We start from the raw sequence: 21,357 nt of genomic DNA on the forward strand, positions 1-21,357 counted from the left end.
CATAACCAAATTATCAAAAGAAAGATGTGCAAATATATTTCCATTTTTTTATTCCTTCATTGCATTTTGAATAAATTCTGCCAATTCAAATTTCAAAATACAAAAAGTTTGTGTAGAACTAAATATGCTAAATGACCTCATTAAAAATGTAGTAACTTTTTTTCCCAGATTTAAATAAATTCCAAATTTGCAATATTTTTTATTTAGCAACCAAACTCCTTTGTACAAGGGTAAGGTTGTCTGAGCTGTATGCTTCCATGGAAACAGCTTTCAGATGAAATGTGGACGTGGATTAGATCAAATCGTCAGGTAAATAAACTTGCAGCCTTTGTTCACCCAAATATGGCTGTGCTTCAAGTTTCCAACATAGCAATTCTTGTTAAGTAGCAGTGGGAGAGTGGGAAAGGTGGCACCAGAAATAAGTCAAAGTGATAAAAGTCGTAATGTTATTCTAACCAAAGAGGGGCTTTCTCGACTTTAAATCATGGCTACACTGAATGTTTCTAAGGGGACACTGCATAGAGCTGAAAAACAAATCAAATGTTAGGACACCATCACAACATCACTATATCAAGCTTTGTTCCCAGAGAAAGAGAGAAAAGAAACTTCATCACAGATGTAATTTTATAAAATAAAGAACAGAAAGTTCCAACCATAAAAGCTCCTGTCAAAAAAGATCTATAGAGGTCCTAAAGCATTAGTGTCAATACACAAGGACTGGAAGAAGGCCAAGCACTTTAGAGAAACCAACATTTCACAGTGGATGATGAAAAAGCGTCATATTGGTTATGTGGATATGAAAACAGTACTCTCACTGATATAAACTACACAAAACACCTCAAGTAATGAAAATTAAAACTATTCTGAGCTATGTATTCCCTCGTGATAAATGATCTATCTCATAGATCATGCCAATTGTTTTACACTGCATTAACTGGACCTAAACTGAGAAGAGTATGTGCTTGAAAATACAAAACAATTAAAATATTACTGGTGTATACTGGTTTGGAAGCTGCAAAGTGATTCACTAAGTGAATAGATTAGCCTTCAAGAAGATGGTATCGGGTAGCATCTGCTCTTTAAGTTCTCTACAAGATGCAGTGGAAGTGCTGCTGGACTAAAATTGATGGCAGTGGGAAGTACGAGGCGATGTCTTAATGGCACTCTAATATTTTACATTATAGTAACAGCTCACTCGAACTGCACTATCAGTCTGTGCAGCAGGAAACAGAGGCAGTATTTGTAATACTTGTTAGTTGATGTCTGCAACAGCCACAAAAGCTAACAGTGTTCAAAACAACTTAAAAGCTTTCCTGCAAGATAACAGAAGTATAGCACAAAGAGTCTCTAATTCCTAAAGTGGAATTCAGTGGTGGAAGCTACAGAACTTTTAAATACTTTCACTAATCTGTGTTTTGCTTAATTGCTTTTCAAAGGCAAACTGGTTCATTTTTACACTGCTTTTACATAATGGGGATCCGTTGTGCTCATTTCCTCAAATTCATGTTTTTGTTCTTGGAGTCCTCTTGTTACGACCTCAGCTCACTGGGAGGAGGGGAGGAGGAGTGACTTTAAATAACAGAATGAAAAGGGTTAGAGTTAAGTACTTTATTTGAATTTTGTAGGGAGGTGGTGGAGGCGGTGCAGTGCAGTGGAATAAAACAGTAAACAACAAAGGCATGGGTCAGACTTTTTATTTTAAATCACAGCTGCCCTGATTAACAGCATGTTACCAGGCACCAGACCAATGAAACTGGCAGCAGGTATAATTCATAAGGAGCAGACAGGTGAGGAAGGCAGGATGATGGGCATATGCAAGCACCAGTCAGGAGCATGGGCCTGCACGTATTAGTTAGCATAAAAATACTGTTAAATTATTCAAGGGCAACAGAGTAAAGCAACCGCGGGCTGTTACACGGCTGCATGACTCAGAGTTCCTCAGTTCACCCTGTGCCTGAAAAGAGCTGTTTTAACTCCTCTCACTTTAAGTCTACCGTCCCTTTTAGCCTACGGCATGAATAGCAATTTGGTTCCTGATCTGATGTCCTACAAAGAACCTCTCAAACAAAAAAAATAAAAGAATCAATATGAGACTGCACTTTTAAAGTGAATCTCAAGGCAAATGATGAAACTGCTGCTGCTGTTCAGCTTGATTTTAGTGCAACAAGGTTAATTTAAACGTTCAACATTTTCTCATCAGTTGGGGGGGATGGATTTGATGTATTTGTACTGTCGCCTCAGTTTTGTTGCTATACTTACATTTCAGATGGAAATAAAGCAGAATCATAAAGTAAAGTTTTTGCATCTTTAAGGATTTTTTTTTTTTTTTTTTTTTTTGCATACTGAGCACCTTTCATTTAATACTTTATGGAGTTTAAAAAAAAAAACTTTACTGCCAGTCCTTATATTATGTTACTTACATACTTACCATGCATTCATTAGAAAGGCCCGTGTTAAAACATATCTCATTTTTGATCAATTAAATTTGGCATATTTGCTCTTGCGTGAACAGTTTAATGTTGTTGCTGTAAACACACTTTGTTTAATTGTGATCTGCAATGTAACAAACATCCAACAAAAGACTGATCAAATCAGTTGAGTAAAGAAAAAAAAACTTGACTGTTTGAGACCGATACTCTGAGAGTATACTGATGAGTTTTAATAAAGGAATTTTACTTTTCAGCTGTATTGAAAGTCAAATAAATGCATACATTTTTAATAAGCCTTAATGTTAGTACTATTGTCATCAATACTAGCAGCCAGCTGCAGTTTCCATGCATTACAAACATCTGCTGGGGTTTCCTGAGATGTCCACGCCCCTGTGGCTCACAGTATACATGCCTGCATGCTCTGGCAGAGGATCTAGGAAGGTTGGCGGTCAGAGGCAGAGGAGAAAAGGCGGCCACGCACATCATGATCGGAGACTTCATCGCTTGAAACCCGACAACTCAGATCTTCGAGTCCAGCTCGCATCTCAGAGAAGGTAAATATTTACCGTTAACACTGTCAGTGATGTTGAACCGACGCGATAGACGGATTTTCACTGTCCAAACGCGCAGCGGAGCTACAATAACGCAGTTATATTCGGCGGAGCGCCTCTCAAATTACAAGTTATCCCGATTACCGTTACTTTACGTCCCGGTTATATAAATAGGGTCTGAATATGCTACAGAGCAATCTGCCTACAGGAAAGTGGACATCACCGCTGTAAGAGAGCACCACTGAATCTCCACTAAAAACGTTTTAAGGTTTTCCCGGCGCTTCCGTTTTACATTAAAGTCTAAAGACTTGAAAGTAGCTCCTTAGAAAAGAGAAATCCAGTCCCGCAGTGCGGGCGGGTTTTTTTCCCCCCATGTCCTTAATGAGACAGGACTTGTTGTATGCCTGTGGCTGGGTGTGTTCCAAACATGTCTGTTTTTGGATATCTGGGATTCAGACAAGTTTCCTGTCAGGAAGGGACAAGGATATGGCCTGGTCAGTTCAATTCAATGGCTGACTCATCCAGTACCAAGACAGTATTTTTCCTTTACCTAACACAGTGTAGGCTTCACAGAAGCCCGTTCAACCCTCCCCCCACCCCATTAAACTATGGAGGCCCTCAGGGTCTAGAAAAAAAACAAACCCAAAACACCATAAAATTCAGTGCTTATGTAAAATAATTTATTAAGAAATTAGTTACATCAAATTACATGTTTTCAAATGATCATCAAATTACTTGTTATCAGCTGAGTTGAATTTACTTGTAAATACATTTGTTTAGGCCAAACTTTTTCTTTTAGGACAGCAGTGAAATTCATCCCTGAAATTCATATTATAAAATTAGGGATGTGCTGCTGGTTTTACACACATTCAGTTTGTTGTTTGCGGGGAATGATGTCATTGTGTTTCTGCACACACACATGCAGGTCCATCAGGGGTCTGTTCTTGGTCGATAACTCTTTAACTTTTACATACTCCCAGTTGGTGCTTTCATAAAGAATCCTAATATATTCTATCATACTTACACAGATGATACACAGTTGTACATGGTTTACTTTGATGATCTAACCTCTCTTCACAAATTAATGAGCTGAACCGATGACATTAATTGTTGGATGTCTCGAAACTTTTTAGAACTGAACACAGACCAGACGGTAATATTTGCTGGTGGTCCAAAAAAGTCAGACAGAAAATGTGTTCATATTTATCATCCCTTGCTCTGAAATACAGCGAGCAAGTCAGGAATCTGTTTTGGTGAATGGTCTTAGTTTTGACAGTCACTAGAACTGCTTTCTATCACTTTAAAAATATAGATCAGAAGTTTCTTATCTCAAACTGACTCTGAGAAAGTTGTCCGTGCATTCGTATCAAGCACATTAGACTATTCTAACACTCTGTTTGCTGGATTATACATTTGTTAGTAGGATGACTTCAGCTTGTTCAGTATCCCGGAACCAGAGTCCTTACACGTAAACAGAAATTTAATAAGTTGCAGTCTTCAAAGTGACTTTATTGTGGCAAGATGGCAATAAAACAGCAATAAGATGGAATCAGTCTTCTACCAGTTTGCAGTCCAGCCAGAACGCCATGGATCTGAAACAGGAATTCTAAAACTCCTCCACAAATAGCGACATAGTATAAATGACAGTTTCATATTACGCTGACTCTAGAAGCTACTTACATGCAGTACTTGAGTAAATTTAGCATCGATTAAATTGTCAACATCATAAACTTCTTTATGAGTAGAAATGTGGCCAAACCAGAGTTAAAAATGTAGCTGCTAGAATTCTTTAAAGACAAATAAAAAAAAATGCAATAAACAAAATTCCATTGAGATGGATATCTCAAAACACTGAAACTTACACTTATTTGCATTGTTATTTGGAGCTAAGTGAGAAAAGATAATTTTTGCTGTGTGACCTAACCGACCCTTTAAAGCCTGCCACGGTTTCGTATAAACATCTCCTGAAGAGCTTCTCTCACTCCTTCCTGTTGTTATGATTGTGAAATGGAAGAATCGATAAAGGCACTCCAGGTGAAAAAACTTAATTGAACTATGAAAAACATGACGTCTCTAAAAGCTTCAGTCTTTTAGCAACATGTTCAAGAATACCTTACGGCTAAACTTATTAATAATGCAAGACAAGGTTTTATTGACCGTAGCTATTTACCACTGTGGAGCTGCATATGATCAAATGTTGCACTTTATAATCTGACGACTATTTAGATCGTTCAGTCATTTTCCGGTTGTAGAGACATGCTATGTACTATATAGTTCACACTGGAATGTTTTACTACAGAAATCAGTGTGGAGAGTGTTTGTCACATGCCTCTTCAGTTTAAATGACAGTGTAACCAAGCTACTGCCAGACAGACACTGGAAACAGGATCCTGCAGCTGCAGTACTTTAAAGAAGGTGACCACATAATGACAGTGTGAGGGACTGCTCTTTTTCATGCTACTGGTTTTAACAAAATTAATCTTTAAATAGCCTGTAAAGAGATTAATAGCTCCAACAACTTGCTGTTGTGTATACAAGCTAAGTGCTGTGATTGGTTATGATCAGTTTTGTTAGTCATCGTGTTGCCAGGTGTGAACCGACTCTGCAAAACCAGTGGGCTTTTGGACTGTGAAATTCATGTCTAAACACTTGTCAGAATGAGTAATGTTTATAGTCCAATGTATAGAATGGCTCTTAATAAATTACATTTGAGATGGGCATTTGCACAATGTCAGAGTTCCACTTGAGATGAGGTTTGGGCAAAGAGAGAAAGTTCAGGGTTCAAAACTAGTCTATCTGGATTGTGGGAAGTAGGAAAATACAGGGTTTTGATTGTGAAATTCTGGACCAATACCATACCGGTATGGCCAATAGTTAACACTGGAAGCACAAAAGAAACTCATCTATATCCAGATACTTTTATTTAGTGGTTAATCTTCTTTTAGTGAATGCAGATTGTTTAAATTGGTAATTTTACTTCAGTATTTTTGTATTAAGCTAATGTGAAGTGTTAACATTGTTAATTGAAATGTTAGTCAAAGTATAATGACTTTGAAGGAAGCCTCCACACCCAGTTATGTTACCACAAATCCTTGACATTTAATGTTTCAGTCCCTTGATGTGGACCAAGTTTGTAGATTGCCTTGATTACCCCACAACGTTGGGCTGCAGTCCACATATTGTGTCCTTTAACAGTTTCTCCACCCTACTTTATGATGACATGAATGCCCAGGCCTGTGGGCTTGGTCCTGGAATATTGTTGAAAGCTTTGATATTTCAAGGCTAAAAAGAAAACAATGGAAAAATGGCTTGATATTTGGTAAAAATGTTTGGGAGCTTTAATGGAACCTAAGAAATGAACATTTTTGGCAGCTTTGAAAGGAAAGTAACTGCTTTGACTGATAAGCAAAAAGCAGAATACTCAAAAGCCAAATTAAAATGGTTAGCCAAACATTAAAGATGTGACAGTGTTCAAACAACAACAACAAAAGGGATGTAAGATGCATCATAAAAGTCACTGGTGGTGAGTGGCTTTAAAAAGGAATCCCCTGTGAATTTAATAATGTCATTGTTCTCTCTGAGGCTAATACATTTCCCAATTGTACTCTCTAAGAGTTATGTGGTGTTCTTTTCCATTGTTTTGTAACAGGCACCATGATTCCTGTGATGGAATTCCGGCAGTTTTCTGAACAGCAGACAGCGTTCAGAGTCCTGAAGCCGTGGTGGGATGTGTTCACTGACTATCTGTCTGTAATGATGCTCATGATTGGCGTCTTTGGATGTACTCTTCAGGTCAGTAAGACTGACTCACCGTGATGTATTTACTTGAAGAAAGAGACTAATGGAAGTGTAGCTAATACACAGTAACCCACAAGTTTGGATTCAAACATTCTGTTTATGTGATAAGAGAAGTTTTTCTACAGTTTTCTCATTAAATTTAACAATAATTAGACTCAGAGAAAGTCTATACTCTCCCAGATGGCAACATTACTGCTTTGCTTTCTGCTTTGGAACCAGCTCAAAAAAGCACTAATTATGTGCTTTTACAACCCAGCCTGTGTAAAGCAAGGGAGGCATTCAGCCCATCAGGAGTGTACCAGTGGAAACTTTAACCGCCCAGCCACTTTTAGTAAACAGAAGACTCCTAACTCCTGAGGCGCTACTTGACTTCACTCTCTGTGTGAAATAGGGACTTTTTTTTTAATGTTGAACAACTCTTTAGTGTAAATCCTGGAAATGATACCAAAACAGTTTAAGAAAAATGTTAACAGGAAATTTATCAGGCTGGAAGCTGCCATTGTTTCCCATTCTCACCATTACAGTGTTTGGACGTGATCTGATTGGTTGTAAATTGAGTGAACAATTCTTTTTGTAGCCAAGTTTAGTTTATAAGTCAGTTATGTAAACGTATTACGCTGCCTGACACAGAAATCTCGTCACTTACTGTATAGTTTGAGTTTTTAAAATTCTGCAGATCAATCAGTCAGTCTTCAGAGACTTTCACTGACTTGACTTTGCATTGCTGTCTGTGATATCTGCAGCGCAACTGCATTGCTTACTATAGTGATTAATTTTATGTCCTCACTTCTCACTAAAATGGGTCGAGAATCTGAGTTTTAAACAGGTAAACAGAGTCCACATAACATCTCCTCTTCTGAGCCCCATTTCCTGTCATTAGCATCTCTTAGTCAAGCAGCTGTTTTTCATTATTTACATTACAAGTAAACGCCTAAGGCATTTGTTTTTTACTGATGCCATTTGGTGGATAGCGCTCAGTGTGTTTACATGCAATCAGGTTACGTAGAGCACCCAAGTAAAGTTAATGAGAGAATGCTTTATATGCACTGTAATAATGTGGTAACTTTTTGTGGCTTACTGAAATCCATGCACGGCTCTCTCTTAGTGAAAATGCACAAAGTAGCAAGGCTAAATGGTAGAAAAACAGAAATCAAAACAGCAGTGTATCTGGGATGTACTGGATTTTTTGTATCTGTGTTACAGGTGCAGTCAGAAGAGGGCTCTCCTTACAGTGCAAATGTGTCTGATTTTTAACAAATAGTTCAACCTTTAGCAGTCAATACTGACTCGTTTTGACCTCCTTATAGAATAGAATAGAATAGAATTCAACTTTATTGTCATTGCACATGCACAGGTACAGGGCAACGAAATGCAGTTTGCATCCATCCAGAAGTGCTTTAGTGATATAGATATATTACAATATATATTAGCAATAATATAGATATGTGAGTATATTACAGAAATGGGTCTATTATGGTATGTTATAATGTACACGGTATGAAGTATGTTGTGAATATTCTATAACTATAAGTATGTACAGGCTGTAGTGAGTACAAGCTATGTACAGGATATGAACAGGATATAAATATGAAAAACTATACAGAATATGAAATAAATAACTTTACAGAATCTGGGATATACAGCTATACAGAAATGGGAACTATGCAAGTTGTAAACAGTTGTAGGATTAAAGATTATCGAATGTACAGAATGATTATTTACACAGAACTATACAGTAGTGCAGTTAAGATAAGTGAGGGTGTAGATAGTTTCTACAGAGGCTATATAAAGTGCTAGTGGTTGTGAGTGGTGGTTCAGTCCATGTTATTATTGTGTTTGAGGGTACAGTTGTCCATTGTGGGTGTGTGTATGTTCAGTCCATGAGTTTAACGTGGGTCAGATGTCAGGAGGCAGAGTTCAGGAGTCTGACAGCTGTGGGGAAGAAGCTGTTCCGGTACCTGGTGGTCTTAGTCCGGAGGCTCCTGTGGCGCCTCCCAGAGGGCAGGAGGGTGAAGAGTCCATGTGATGGGTGACTGGGGTCTTTGATGATTTTCCCAGCCCTTTTCAGACACCGCTTCCTGTAGATGTCTTTTATGGCAGGAAGTGGTGCTCCGGTGATGCGCTGGGCAGTTTTCACGACCCTCTGCAACGCCTTCCGGTCCGAGGCAGAGCAGTTCCCGTACCAGACTGTTATACAGTTGGTCAGGATGCTCTCGATGGTGCAGCGATAGAAGTTCACCAGGATGTCTGAGGACAGGTGGTTCTTCCTCAGAGTCCTCAAGAAGAAGAGGCGCTGGTGAGCCTTCTTGACCAGCTTGGAGCAGTTGGTCGTCCAGGTGAGATCCTCGGAGATGTGGACTCCCAGGAACTTGAAGCTGCTCACACGCTCCACAGCCGTCCCCTTAATGTGGATGGGTGGATGTGGGTCAGCATTCCTCCTGTAGTCCACGATGAGCTCCTTGGTCTTCTCGGTGTTAAGCAGCAGGTTGTTTCTGTCGCACCACTCAGCCAGACGATCCACCTCCTCCCTGTAGGCGGCCTCATCGTTGTCACTGATGAGGCCAATCACCGTGGTGTCATCTGCAAACTTAATGATGGTGTTGGAACCATCAGCAGGTCTGCAGTCGTGGGTGAAGAGGGAGTAGAGGAAAGGGCTCATCACACAGCCTTGTGGTACACCGGTGTTCATTGTGATGGTAGATGAGCAGCGGTTATCCAGCCGGACATGTTGGGGGCGGTTGGTCAGGAAGTCCAGTAACCATTTGCAGATGAGGGAACTGATGCCCAGGTCTGTCAGTTTCCTGATGAGTTGTGAGGGGTGGATTGTATTGAATGCTGAACTGAAGTCTATAAACAGCATTCTGGCGTAGGTGTTGTTGTTGTCCAGGTGTGAGAGGACAGAGTGCATTGCGATGGAGACTGCATCCTCTGTGCTCCTGTTCCGGCGGTATGCGAATTGGTGGGGGTCCAGGGTGGGGGGGAGACAGGATTTGAAGTGTGCTAGGACCAGTCGCTCTAAGCACTTAGTGATGATGGGGGTGAGTGCTACTGGGCGGTAATCATTGAGGCAAGATGGGTTGGAGTTTTTGGGTATCGGGACGATGGAGGTGGATTTGAAGCAGGCCGGTACCACAGCGTGGGCCAAGGACAGATTGAATATGTCTGTGAGCACTCCTGCAAGCTCCCCAGAACACGCTCTGAGAACACGCCCGGGGATGCCATCAGGGCCTGCAGCCTTGTGGACATTGATCCTGCTCAGCACCGCTCCTACATCGGTGGGGGAGAGAGTCATAGGTTGGTGGTCTGGCGTCATGTCTGCTTTGGTTGTGGTTGTGGGGTTCCCTCGCTCAAAACGAGCATAAAAGTTGTTGAGCTCGTTGAGGAAGGAGACATCAGAGGATGCGGGGGAGGGTTTGGTGTTATTCAAGCTAATGGAGTGAGTGTGGTGTTTTGATCAGACATCGATTCCTGTCTAATCAAAGATGGGAAATGCCATAAAGACTTTGCTTCTCTTTTTCTGGAGAAGCAGTGTTTATCCATGCGAACATTCAGACCAGTAACAGCCAGCAAAACATGGAAGATGCAGGGTAGCATTTTGTTATTTCACGTGATATGGGACATTCAGTTTGAGGAAAAGATCTATGATACTGAAGGCTTATCAGATCTGGAAAGCAATCACAGTGACCATTATGCTCTAAACTACTTAATTGCGTAATGTCTCCTGGGTTGAGGCAGTGCATGTTCTAATTCAACACATATTCCCTGCAAAAAAAATACTGTAATACTTGCTTCAGGACAAACATATGATGCTGTCTTAGGATCATATGTCCTTGAGTCGAGGGTTGGCACCACTATTTTATTTCTTGCATAAAATATTTTAACTCTTGAGAAATGTTTTCTTGCTCAGCCATTAAAACTACCGAGTTTAGGTTTGCATAGGTTATAAAAGATCATGGTTTAGGTTACAACAGACCCAATAGGCAGTTTGACAACTGTAGCCACCCTATGATTAATCCTCCGTTTCCGGGGTTACCAGTTTTGGCCCTATGGCTGGTTTGCTGAAACCTGCAAGGATATAAATGTCAAAATGTGCTCATTATAAATGTTCTTGTGAATTATTTTCGGGAAAGCAAATTACCCTTGAAACGTAACTGAGAAACAATTTAGCACTTTAAGCCACAAAGGCTTGTTGCTCATTGATTGTACCTGACGGTTGATTGCTAGGGGACATTCTAGTGTTCTAATGGTATTTATCACACGTCAATCAGCAGTGTCCTTTGCTTTCATTGGTAGTTCCTTCAAAGGCTCACCTTTAAGTTAACAAAAGCTTAACTGTGGACCCTTCATTGCATGAAATCTGAAAAACACTAATTTCTGTGTCTGACTGAGCCTTATTATGCATTTCTTCTTTCTAATATATATATATATTTTTTTTTTATTTCATTTTAGGTAATGCACGATAAAATTATATGCCTTCCTCAGAGAATATCATTGCCTTCAGACAACAGCAGTGAAGTAGGGTTGAAGTCACCATTACATCTGCAGTCCAACACCTCAACTGTACCAACAGGCCTGAAGACCAATCTAGATCTTCAACAGTACAGTTTCATCAACCAAATGTGCTATGAGAATGCCTTGCATTGGTATGCCAAATACTTTCCCTATTTGGTGCTCATGCACACTTTAGTTTTCATGGTGTGTAGCAACTTCTGGTTCAAATTCCCTGGCTCAAGCTCTAAAATAGAGCATTTTATCTCTATGCTTGGCAAGTGCTTCGACTCTCCCTGGACCACACGAGCTTTGTCGGAAGTGTCTGGAGAAAATCCAGAAGAACAGGATCATAAAAAGGGCACCGCTTCTAGGTCTAACATTCCTATGTCTCCGGGGGAAGGCAGCCTCGAGAAGACGCAGTCCCTGCGTTCTATTGCCGAAAAGATTGTTGTTGACCAGCCATCAGCAAGTGTTCTTGATAAAAAGGAGGGTGAACAAGCTAAAGCTCTGTTCGAAAAGGTGAAGAAGTTCCGTTTGCATGTTGAGGAAGGAGATATCCTTTACCTCATGTATGTTTGCCAGACTGTATTCAAGGTGTTTAAATTCCTTGTGATCATTGCTTATAACAGCGCTCTAGTAAATAACGTAAATAACACAGTACGTTGCAACGGTATCGAGGAGATCCAGAACATGACAGGCTACAAAGTCTTTGAATGCAATCACACCATGGCTCATCTCTTTTCTAAGTTGTCTTGCTGTTACCTGTTCTTGGTGTCTGTCTATGGATTAACAAGCCTCTACACCTCCTACTGGCTGTTTTACCGCTCACTGAAAGAATACTCATTCGAGTATGTGCGACAGGAAACGGGCATCAGTGACATCCCAGATGTCAAGAATGACTTTGCTTTCATGCTTCACATGATTGATCAGTATGACCCACTGTATTCCAAACGATTTGCAGTTTTTCTCTCCGAAGTCAGTGAGAACAAACTGAAACAGCTCAGTCTCAACCATGAGTGGACTGCAGAGAAACTGCGTCAGAGACTCCAGACCAACTCCAACAACAAACTTGAACTACAGCTGTTCATGTTCTCTGGTTTACCCGACACTGTCTTTGAACTGACAGAGCTGCAGTCACTCAAGCTGGAACTAATCAACAATGTCACCATCCCTGCCTCAATCTCACAGCTGCAAGATCTTCAGGAGCTGTCTCTTTACCAGTGCTCTTTAAAGTTGCACACAACTGCTACGTCCTTCCTCAAAGAGAACCTGAAAGTGCTTCGTGTGAAGTTCGATGACAACAGAGAACTTCCAAACTGGATGTATGGCCTGCGAAATTTAGAGGAGCTCTATCTTACTGGGTCCCTCAGCTCTGATGCCTCCAAGAATATAGTTCTTGAGTCTCTGCGGGAAATGAAGTGTCTCAAAATACTCTCCCTTAAGAGCAGCTTAACCAAGATACCCCAGTCGATTGTGGATGTTTCCAGCCATCTGCAGCAACTCTATTTACACAACGATGGCACTAAGCTAGTAATGCTCAACAACCTGAAAAAGATGACCAATCTAATAGAGCTGGAGCTAGTACGCTGTGATCTGGAGCGCATTCCGCATGCAGTCTTTAGCCTAACAAGTCTGCAAAAGCTTGACCTGAAAGAGAATAACCTTCGTTCGATAGAGGAAATTGTCAGCTTCCAGCATCTGCGGAAGCTCACTTGCCTCAAACTCTGGTACAACAGCATCATGTACATCCCAGAGCATATCAAAAAACTCGGCAGCTTAGAGCACCTCTACTTCAGCCACAACAAGATTGAGATATTGCCCTCACACCTGTTCTTGTGCAACAAGCTGCGCTACCTGGACCTATCCAACAATGACATCCGTTTCATTCCTCCAGAAATCGGAGTTCTTCAGAGCCTGCAGTACCTTTCTGTCTCTTGCAACAAAATTGAAAATCTACCAGATGAACTGTTCTTTTGCAAAAAGCTGAAAACGCTAAAGCTTGGCAAGAACTCGCTGTCCAAACTCTCGCCAAAAATATCCTATCTAGCTCTTCTGACCTACCTGGAGCTCAAAGGCAACCACTTTGAGTTCCTGCCACAGGAGCTTGCTTTCTGTCGCGCTTTGAAGCGCAGTGGCCTTATAGTTGAGGAGACACTGTTTGAAACTCTGCCTTCAGATGTCAGGGATCAAATGAAGGCTGAGTGAGATGCCTTACTGTAGCCGTAGTGCCTGCTGTTTGTTCTGTCTATCAATTCAGAGCATTTGTTTAATATGAAGTCATTGTTATATTTAAGCATTATAAACATGCTAGAGATATCTTTTTGTTCTTTTGTTTTATTAACTGAAGGAAAATGACATATTCATCTATTGTCACATTGAGTGTGGCTGCTGCAGGGACACTTTATACGGCCACTACTCAATCTTAAAGAGAGAGTTCCGCGTTATGAGAAAGTGTTCCTTTTCTTTCTAAAAGTTTTAAGAAAAGTTTTATTTTAGTCTCACATCTGTCTATTAATCAGTAGTCACTGATACAGCCAGGTCAGCTCTTTCTCCCTGAAGTCTCTGATAAAATAACTCTCTGCTGCCTCTAGCTTTATATACATAAAGTGATATTGATTTTTCTCTTTTATCTGTGGAGAAGGAAGAAGCTTATTTCCCATATTGTTAAAGCCTTTCTGCAAAGCCTATTTCCAGTCACTGCGTCATGACTGAATGTAAATCTTCACATTCATGACCACACATTTATGTGTAGGCCAGTAGCCTTAGGCTGTACTGTATATATTTAGATCTAAGAGACTGTTACTTCACATGGATCACAGGAAAAGAGGAAAGTTCTTATGGAATATACATAGAATCTAGAAACTTAGAATGAAACTAGAATTAAACAGTTCTCTATTGTAGGAAGCTGTCATTTTAAAGTGCATTAAAAGCCTGAAGGATGATGTCACACTAGTCTTTGTCTTTGTCTCTAAGTGTGAGCAAAAAATATGCAGCGTAAGAAATATGCATTTTCATGAACAGTATTTTTATGTCATTGACCAATAAAATTTGAGTTTTTAAAAAAATGTCATTTGGAATTTTTAAATGTCAGAATATTGCAAATAAAATGCAATACAGTTTTGATTTTATTGGTTTACTGACCAGTGATGCAAAATCTAAAGCGTCTAAAAGAGGAAACAGCACAAAGGACAATGTCCTGTATTCAACTGTGTTGTTGGATGAAGCATCACCTGCTGGCTGTTGAGGATTAATAACTGTAAAGAAGATTATTATTGAAATTGCACAGGGCCTCGGATAAAAAAAATATGTATTTGGTATGAAGTGTCTACAAAATAATTTCGATGGTTATCTCGGAAAAACATCCAAGCTCAGTAAGATTTTTTAAAGTAATGTTATTTGATTCAGCAATTATGAAAATGCTTTGCATCTACAAAAAAAGGAAAATGAAAGAAATCTTATCTCACAGTTATCACATGGTATTTAGTAATTACAAGCCCATGAAATCTTCTACCCATAAATTGTAAGCTGTAATTACAAGATGTGGTCACATGTTTTTTCCTTTTGGTGAATGCAATGTGCCTTTGTAAACAAAGGGGGCTTGGTTGCAGCTGTCAGTAAAGATTTTTTTATTAATTAAAAGGTGTAATAAAAAAGGGCTCGCATGTTCCCGTTTGAAAGTGAAGGCTGACAATCAGAAAATTGAGTGTTTTCTTGCACTTTTCTGGTAAACCAGTTTTAAATGTGGCATTTGCACTTTTGCCACGGTCCCTAACTTCAGTGGGTCATCCTGCACTTGCTGTCAATTGAAACAAGGGCTTCAAAACGCTCTGTGCCGTCGTATCAGGTCCTGATGTGGAACAGAAAACATGCGCAATATTAGGGAAGATTTCACCTGCGCATAAAAAATGCACAGTTTCGCGGACCTGGTGCAAAGTCCTGAGGTGGTCCGGCCCCGGTGAACGAGCATATCAAACAAACGGTGTTCACCTCCAGCAGCTGGTGCTGCCGTGCCGGGCTGTTTCGCCCAGTCAGGGGCAGAGGACCGTACCATCTGAAGCCGAGTAGGGGTAGTCAGATAAGCTGCTTACAGCTCTGCCGGCAGGCCCACGGTTGAACTAGTGCGAAGAATGGACGGATTCATCTCATCAGGGAAACATGGCAAGTGAGAAGAGGCGTTGTTCGGTACTGCTGGCATCCGCAAAACCGGATCAGACTCCCTGAAGGTGAGTATGCGGCTGTTTTGAGTGTAAATCATCTAAGGTCTTTAAATGTAGCCGCAGTGCGTTGGCTCAATAACGTTAGCAGGCTGTATGGTGTTATAAAATTTAGTGGAGCTGGACAGAGAATTAAACCTGCACGGAGTGTACTGTTTTAATGTGAAGGTGATTTTCTGCAGCCGAAGATTTTTTGTGCTGCGTTTAAAGGCGTCACGTACATCCCCCACCCCTTGTTTTGAGTGCATGGATGCGTCTTGCTGCTGGAGCCGGTCTCAGCCTGCTCTGCAGCCCCATGGAAAACAGTGACCTTCATGCTTTAACCACAACAGATTTATTCGTAGGGGTAAACGATTATATTTAGTTTTTTTTTTCTTTAAATAGCAACACCGAAGCAGCTGTTTGTGTATCACGTGTTTTCAGTGCTCAAACAGTATTCAGCATGTTGAGCCTCTCTAGAGCCACTATGACAGTGTCACGGAGTAAAGTGCAGAGAAAACCAGGCACAGAAAAGAGACGCAATAGATGCTTAGGATTTACAGCTGCTCTGCAGACAGCACCGTTTGTTTTGCACACTGACATCTCAGATCATGTGTCAGTTCAAGTGTTGGCTCCTCTCTAAAGCTACAATCCCAAGAGGCTGTCTTCTCTGAGTCTGCTCTAAATGTTCCTGAGAAATGTAGCTGTAGCTGAAATTTGAGACAGGGATACTAGCTGTGCATTTTTTCACTAAACCCCTAATGGATCCAGCTTTACGAGAATAAATGTGATTGCAGTGGAGTCAATTTAATGTAAGTGAACAAAAGGCAGGATTAACGGTTAGAAGGTTGCACTTGGACCAGTTAAATTGCAATTGTCCATTACAGCGTGACATCTACAACATGTCACCTCCCCAATTTCTTTAATTCTTTAAGTCAGGGAACGCTTTTACAGAGTACCATTGGGATGAGGATATCTGTAAACAGCTTACAAGGTACATCTAAGACTCCTTCATGTGTGGGTTTATTATGGACCGAGACATTATGTGAAAACAATTCAGTACAAAAACATCAACTGTTATATAATTCTATGCACATTTTCTTACTAAAGTTGTTTTCTGTTGCAGGAATGTTCACGCTCACAGAAGTAGCCTCCCTGAATGACATCCAGCCAACTTACAGAATACTGAAGCCATGGTGGGATGTCTTCATGGATTATCTTGGTATTGTCATGTTGATGTTGGCCATATTTTCTGGAACGATGCAGTTAACTAAGGACCAAGTGGTTTGTCTTCCCATTCTGGAGCAAACTCCAGAGCGGTCCGGGGGTTTCTTGGAACCTGAAGCACCAGAGCCAACCAATGGCTTTTGGAACAAAGAGAGTGCCATTGGGGAGCAAGCTGCTCCTCTCATGGCTAAAAGGCCTCCCGATAGCGTCACGCCTACCATTCACTTCACACAGCCAGCTACCATCGGACAGCCCTATCCTACAGGCGTCAGGACCAAGCTGGATTTTCAGCAGTATGTTTTTGTCAACCAGATGTGCTACCATGTCGCCCTACCTTGGTATTCAAAATATTTCCCATACCTTGCCCTAATTCACACTATTGTGTTGATGGTCAGTAGCAACTTCTGGTTCAAATACCCCAAAACAAGCTCAAAAGTAGAACATTTTGTTTCCATACTGGGAAAGTGTTTTGAATCACCTTGGACTACCAAAGCTCTGTCTGAGACTGCGTGCGAGGATTCGTCAGAGAACAAGCAGAGGCTGGCCAGGGCCTCCTCTCTCCTGAAACATCTGTCCACAAGTAGCGAGGAGGGAAGTCCGAACCAGTCCGCTCCGGTGCTGACTAAATCTGGGGTTACCTTTTCTGCTGAAAAGCTTGTGAGTGAAATTCCCTCCATGACTATACTGGACAAGAAAGATGGCGAGCAAGCGAAGGCCCTGTTTGAGAAAGTTCGGAAATTCCGTGCTCATGTGGAAGACAGTGATTTGATTTATAGACTCTATGCCATACAGACAGTTATCAAAACTGTGAAATTTATTCTGATCCTGTGCTACACAATGACGTTTGTTGCTTATATAGATTTTGACCATGTGTGTGAGCCTGAAATAAAGCATTTGACTGGATATACCAAGTTCCATTGTACACATAACATGGCATTTATGTTAAACAAGCTCCTTGTTAGTTATATTGCTCTCATATGCGTTTATGGCGTGATCTGCATATACACACTGTTCTGGCTTTTTCGGCGACCACTCAAAGAGTATTCCTTTGAAAAGGTCAGAGAGGAGAGCAGCTTCAGTGACATTCCTGATGTTAAAAATGACTTTGCATTCCTCCTCCACATGGTTGATCAATACGACCAGCTGTATTCAAAGCGTTTTGGGGTTTTTCTCTCTGAGGTGAGTGAGAATAAACTTCGCGAAATCAGCCTGAACCATGAATGGACCTTTGACAAGTTACGCCAGCATGTGACGCGCAATCCTCAAGATAAGTTGGAACTTCATCTTTTCATGCTATCTGGAGTTCCGGATGCTGTGTTTGATCTCACTGACTTGGAAATTCTGAAACTAGAATTAATCCCAGAAGCCAAAATAACAGCGAAGATCTCACAAATGATAAACCTTCAGGACCTGCACTTCTACCACTGTCCTGCCAAAGTTGAGCAGACAGCTTTCATTTTCCTTCGTGATCACCTCCGATGCCTTCATGTCAAATTCACAGATGTTGCAGAGATTCCTAGCTGGGTATACATGTTGAAAAATTTAAGGGAACTCTATTTGGTGGGTAACCTGAACTCCGAAAACAACAAACTGATTGGACTTGAGTCTCTGCGAGATCTCAGGCACCTAAAGATTCTGCACCTCAAAAGCAACCTGACAAAGATCCCTACAAACATAACCGATCTGTCACCACATCTGTTAAAGTTGGTTATTCATAATGATGGTACAAAGCTCTTAGTGCTGAACAGTTTGAAGAAAATGATGAACCTTGCAGAACTGGAACTGCATAACTGTGAACTGGAACGAATCCCTCACGCCATCTTCAGTTTGAACAACCTTCAGGAACTTGATCTCAAATCCAACAACATTCGCACCATTGAAGAGGTCATCAGCTTTCAGCACCTGAAAAGACTAACGTGTCTCAAACTTTGGCACAATAAGATCATCACTATTCCACTGTCAATCAGCCATGTTAAAAACCTGGAGTCGCTCTATCTCTCACACAACAAGCTGGAATCTCTGCCTTCACCATTATTCACACTTCTCAAGTTGCGGCACCTCGATGTTAGCCATAATTCTATAGTGGTAATCCCACCAGAGGTGGGCTTTCTCCAGAACCTCCTATACTTTGCCATTACCGGTAACAAAGTCGAGGCACTTCCCAAGCAACTGTTCAAATGCACCAAACTAAGGACTTTATGCTTTGGCCACAACTGTATCTCCTCTGTTCCAGAGAAAATTGGCCAACTTTCTCAGCTCACACATCTGGAATTGAAGGGAAACTGTCTGGAGCGTCTCCCAGCTCAGCTCGGTCAGTGTTCCCTCCTTCGCAGGAGCTGCCTGATTGTGGAGGATCATCTCTTTGACTCACTTCCAATTGAAGTAAAAGAGAGCATCAATCAGGAAACCAGTGTTTCTTTTGCTAATGGATGTAAATGTTTAAGTGATGGACGGTAGTTACATCCTATATGACATCAAATGTTGGCCATTTTCTCTCAAGTCTTTGTTTTTTAAGTGCATTAGTGCTAGAAAACAGCTAGTGCACATGTTGGGCTTTTAGGGTTATACACAGTAAACATAGCAAATACAGGGTTGGTACCACTGGAAATGTCATGGCTTGTGTCTTGTCTTGATTTTTTCCCCTTTCCTTTTATTTTTAGTTACTGTAAATGCATAGCAGCACCTCAAACACCTTATACTTCTTAATCATAGTATTCACAAACATCTATAGTAGATTAATGGGAAAAAATATATTATTGAAAGTGTACCCCTTTTACTGCTGTGACTTAATTTGTTAGTTTTTTTAAGATTAACTTTATTATGAGTATTTTGTGTAAAGAGTGAGATTAAAAGGATTGATGCCTGCATGTATCTCCAGCCAGATCTGACAATGAAGTATAAAGCTGCAACCTGGAGATGATTAGCTTAGCGTAGCTTAGCAAAAAGATTGGAAAAATGGGGAAACCGCTACAATCTGTGAACTGACCATGAAATTAAATCCATGCATATTTAAAGTTAAATAAGTAGCATACAGTATTCAGCTTGTTTGTTGAACAAAATAAAGTGGTTTCTCTGTATTTTTAATCTTTAATGTTGAGCTCAGCTAACTGTAGCTCTATATTTAGCATGAATACGTTCTATCAATCTTTTCATGTAACTCTCACAAAAAAAGTATTATTTCTCAAAAATGGCAGCACTTTAATCAGATAACGTTAGTTTCTTTGTTTTTGTGTGTGCCTTATTTATTTTCTGTTGTTTTTGCTGTTTTCCCTTTTAACAAACATTTTATATTTAATACTTAAAGTTAACAGAAGCATCTCTTTCCAGAAGCAATGTTGTCATTTTCCTGGATAATAAACAGAGCTCACTGGTTTTACTGTTTTTATCAAGCACTTTATCTCTACTTTCAAATCGAATCTGTACGAGCGATAACAGGGTGCCGTGTATGGGAAGTGGCATCGCTTTTTGGATTTTTTTCAATGCATTTCAGTTACAATTACAGAGATGTGCTTAAAACTACAAAACCAAATCTATCATGGAGACTGTAAATGAGGATGTGATTTGAATCCTTTAAAAATCTCAACTTCATCTATATTGTTATTATAAACATTTCAAAACTGTTAGTGTCAGGAACCTCACTTCTCATGCACAACAAGCTGAGTCTTTACCTTCACTGTTATTCACCCTCCTCATGTACTACCACTAACCAATAAACCACAATTAACTGTATATTCTCATTAAGCGTATTCCACCTTCTTTAGGCTTATCGTGCATTTTGAAGATGTACACCTATATGTTGAAATTTCCATTAACCTCTTTTGCTACTGCTTCAGTCTTTAATCTTTTTTTTTCTTTTTTAATCAATAGACACCATATTCCTTTCAGCCAAATCACAAAGATGCTTTGTTTAATTATTGTTTTTACTTTAACTGTTATGTCTAGTTATGTTGTACTGTTCTGATCAGTATATTTCTCATGTATTTTTTGTGTACTTACATTGTGTTTTCTGTGTTTTTCTGCACAGCACTTTGTAAACCTGTTTCTAAAATGCGCTATGTTACATAATAAAGGAATGCTATACAGTTATTATTGCTATTATGAAATGCTAGAAATTATAATAAAATTGCACTGCAATACTTTTATGCACAAAAATGTGAAATTATTCTGTATATTTGTGTTGTGAAAGCCTTGATGTCTCATATCTCACTGTTCTTTTTGTTTGTTTGTTCTTTGCTTAGCCAGAACAGGTTTTTCTCCTCATCCACCAGTAAGAAAACTGCTGACATGTTGTTTTACCAGACACCTGCACACACCTGGGCTACATGAAAAAATGCAACAGTCACATTTTACCTGACAACCTTCTGCTTTTTAACAGAGTTTCTGTTAAAACCAGTAATGCCTATGTACTACATCAGGGGTGGGCAACTCCAGGCCTCGAGGGCCGGTGTCCCTGCAAGTTTTATATGTGTCCTTGAACCAACACAGCTGATTTAAATGGCTAATTTAGCTCCTCAACATGTCCTGAAGTTCTCCAGAGGCCTGGTAACGAACTAATCATGTGATTCAGGTGTGTTGACACAAGGTGAGAACTAAAACCTGCAGGACACCGGCCCTCGAGGCCTGGAATTGGCCACCCCTGTACTACATTCATCACCAGTTTATTGCAGG

The 21,357-nt window shown here is 40.3% G+C and overlaps 2 protein-coding genes across 3 annotated transcripts; both read left to right on the forward strand.

Annotated features, from left to right (window-relative positions):
- The first annotated feature begins 2,835 nt into the window (after positions 1–2,835).
- On the forward strand, positions 2,836–14,211 carry lrrc8c (leucine rich repeat containing 8 VRAC subunit C). Its single transcript, XM_085447767.1, has 3 exons — positions 2,836–2,983; positions 6,630–6,772; positions 11,228–14,211. The coding sequence occupies exons 2-3, from the start codon at positions 6,635–6,637 to the stop codon at positions 13,472–13,474; spliced, it is 2,385 nt and encodes a 794-aa protein (XP_085303893.1). The 5' UTR covers positions 2,836–2,983; positions 6,630–6,634; the 3' UTR covers positions 13,475–14,211.
- A 75-nt stretch (positions 14,212–14,286) lies between these two features.
- On the forward strand, positions 14,287–20,825 carry lrrc8db (leucine rich repeat containing 8 VRAC subunit Db). Of its 2 annotated transcripts, none has more exons than XM_085447766.1 (2): positions 14,287–15,492; positions 16,589–20,825. In XM_085447766.1, exon 2 carries the CDS (start codon positions 16,591–16,593, stop codon positions 19,144–19,146), a length of 2,556 nt encoding a protein of 851 aa, XP_085303892.1. In that variant the 5' UTR covers positions 14,287–15,492; positions 16,589–16,590; the 3' UTR covers positions 19,147–20,825. The 2 variants fall into 2 exon arrangements, with proteins under 2 accessions (XP_085303892.1, XP_085303891.1); XM_085447765.1 differs by lacking the exon at positions 14,287–15,492 and adding an exon at positions 15,520–16,456.
- Positions 20,826–21,357: the final 532 nt, after the last annotated feature.

Source organism: Copadichromis virginalis, linkage group LG23, assembly GCF_057382275.1.
Source record: "Copadichromis virginalis isolate Kocher_CV1m ecotype Utaka linkage group LG23, C_Virginalis_male_GT1.1, whole genome shotgun sequence".
NCBI classification, from domain to species: Eukaryota; Metazoa; Chordata; class Actinopteri; order Cichliformes; family Cichlidae; genus Copadichromis; species Copadichromis virginalis.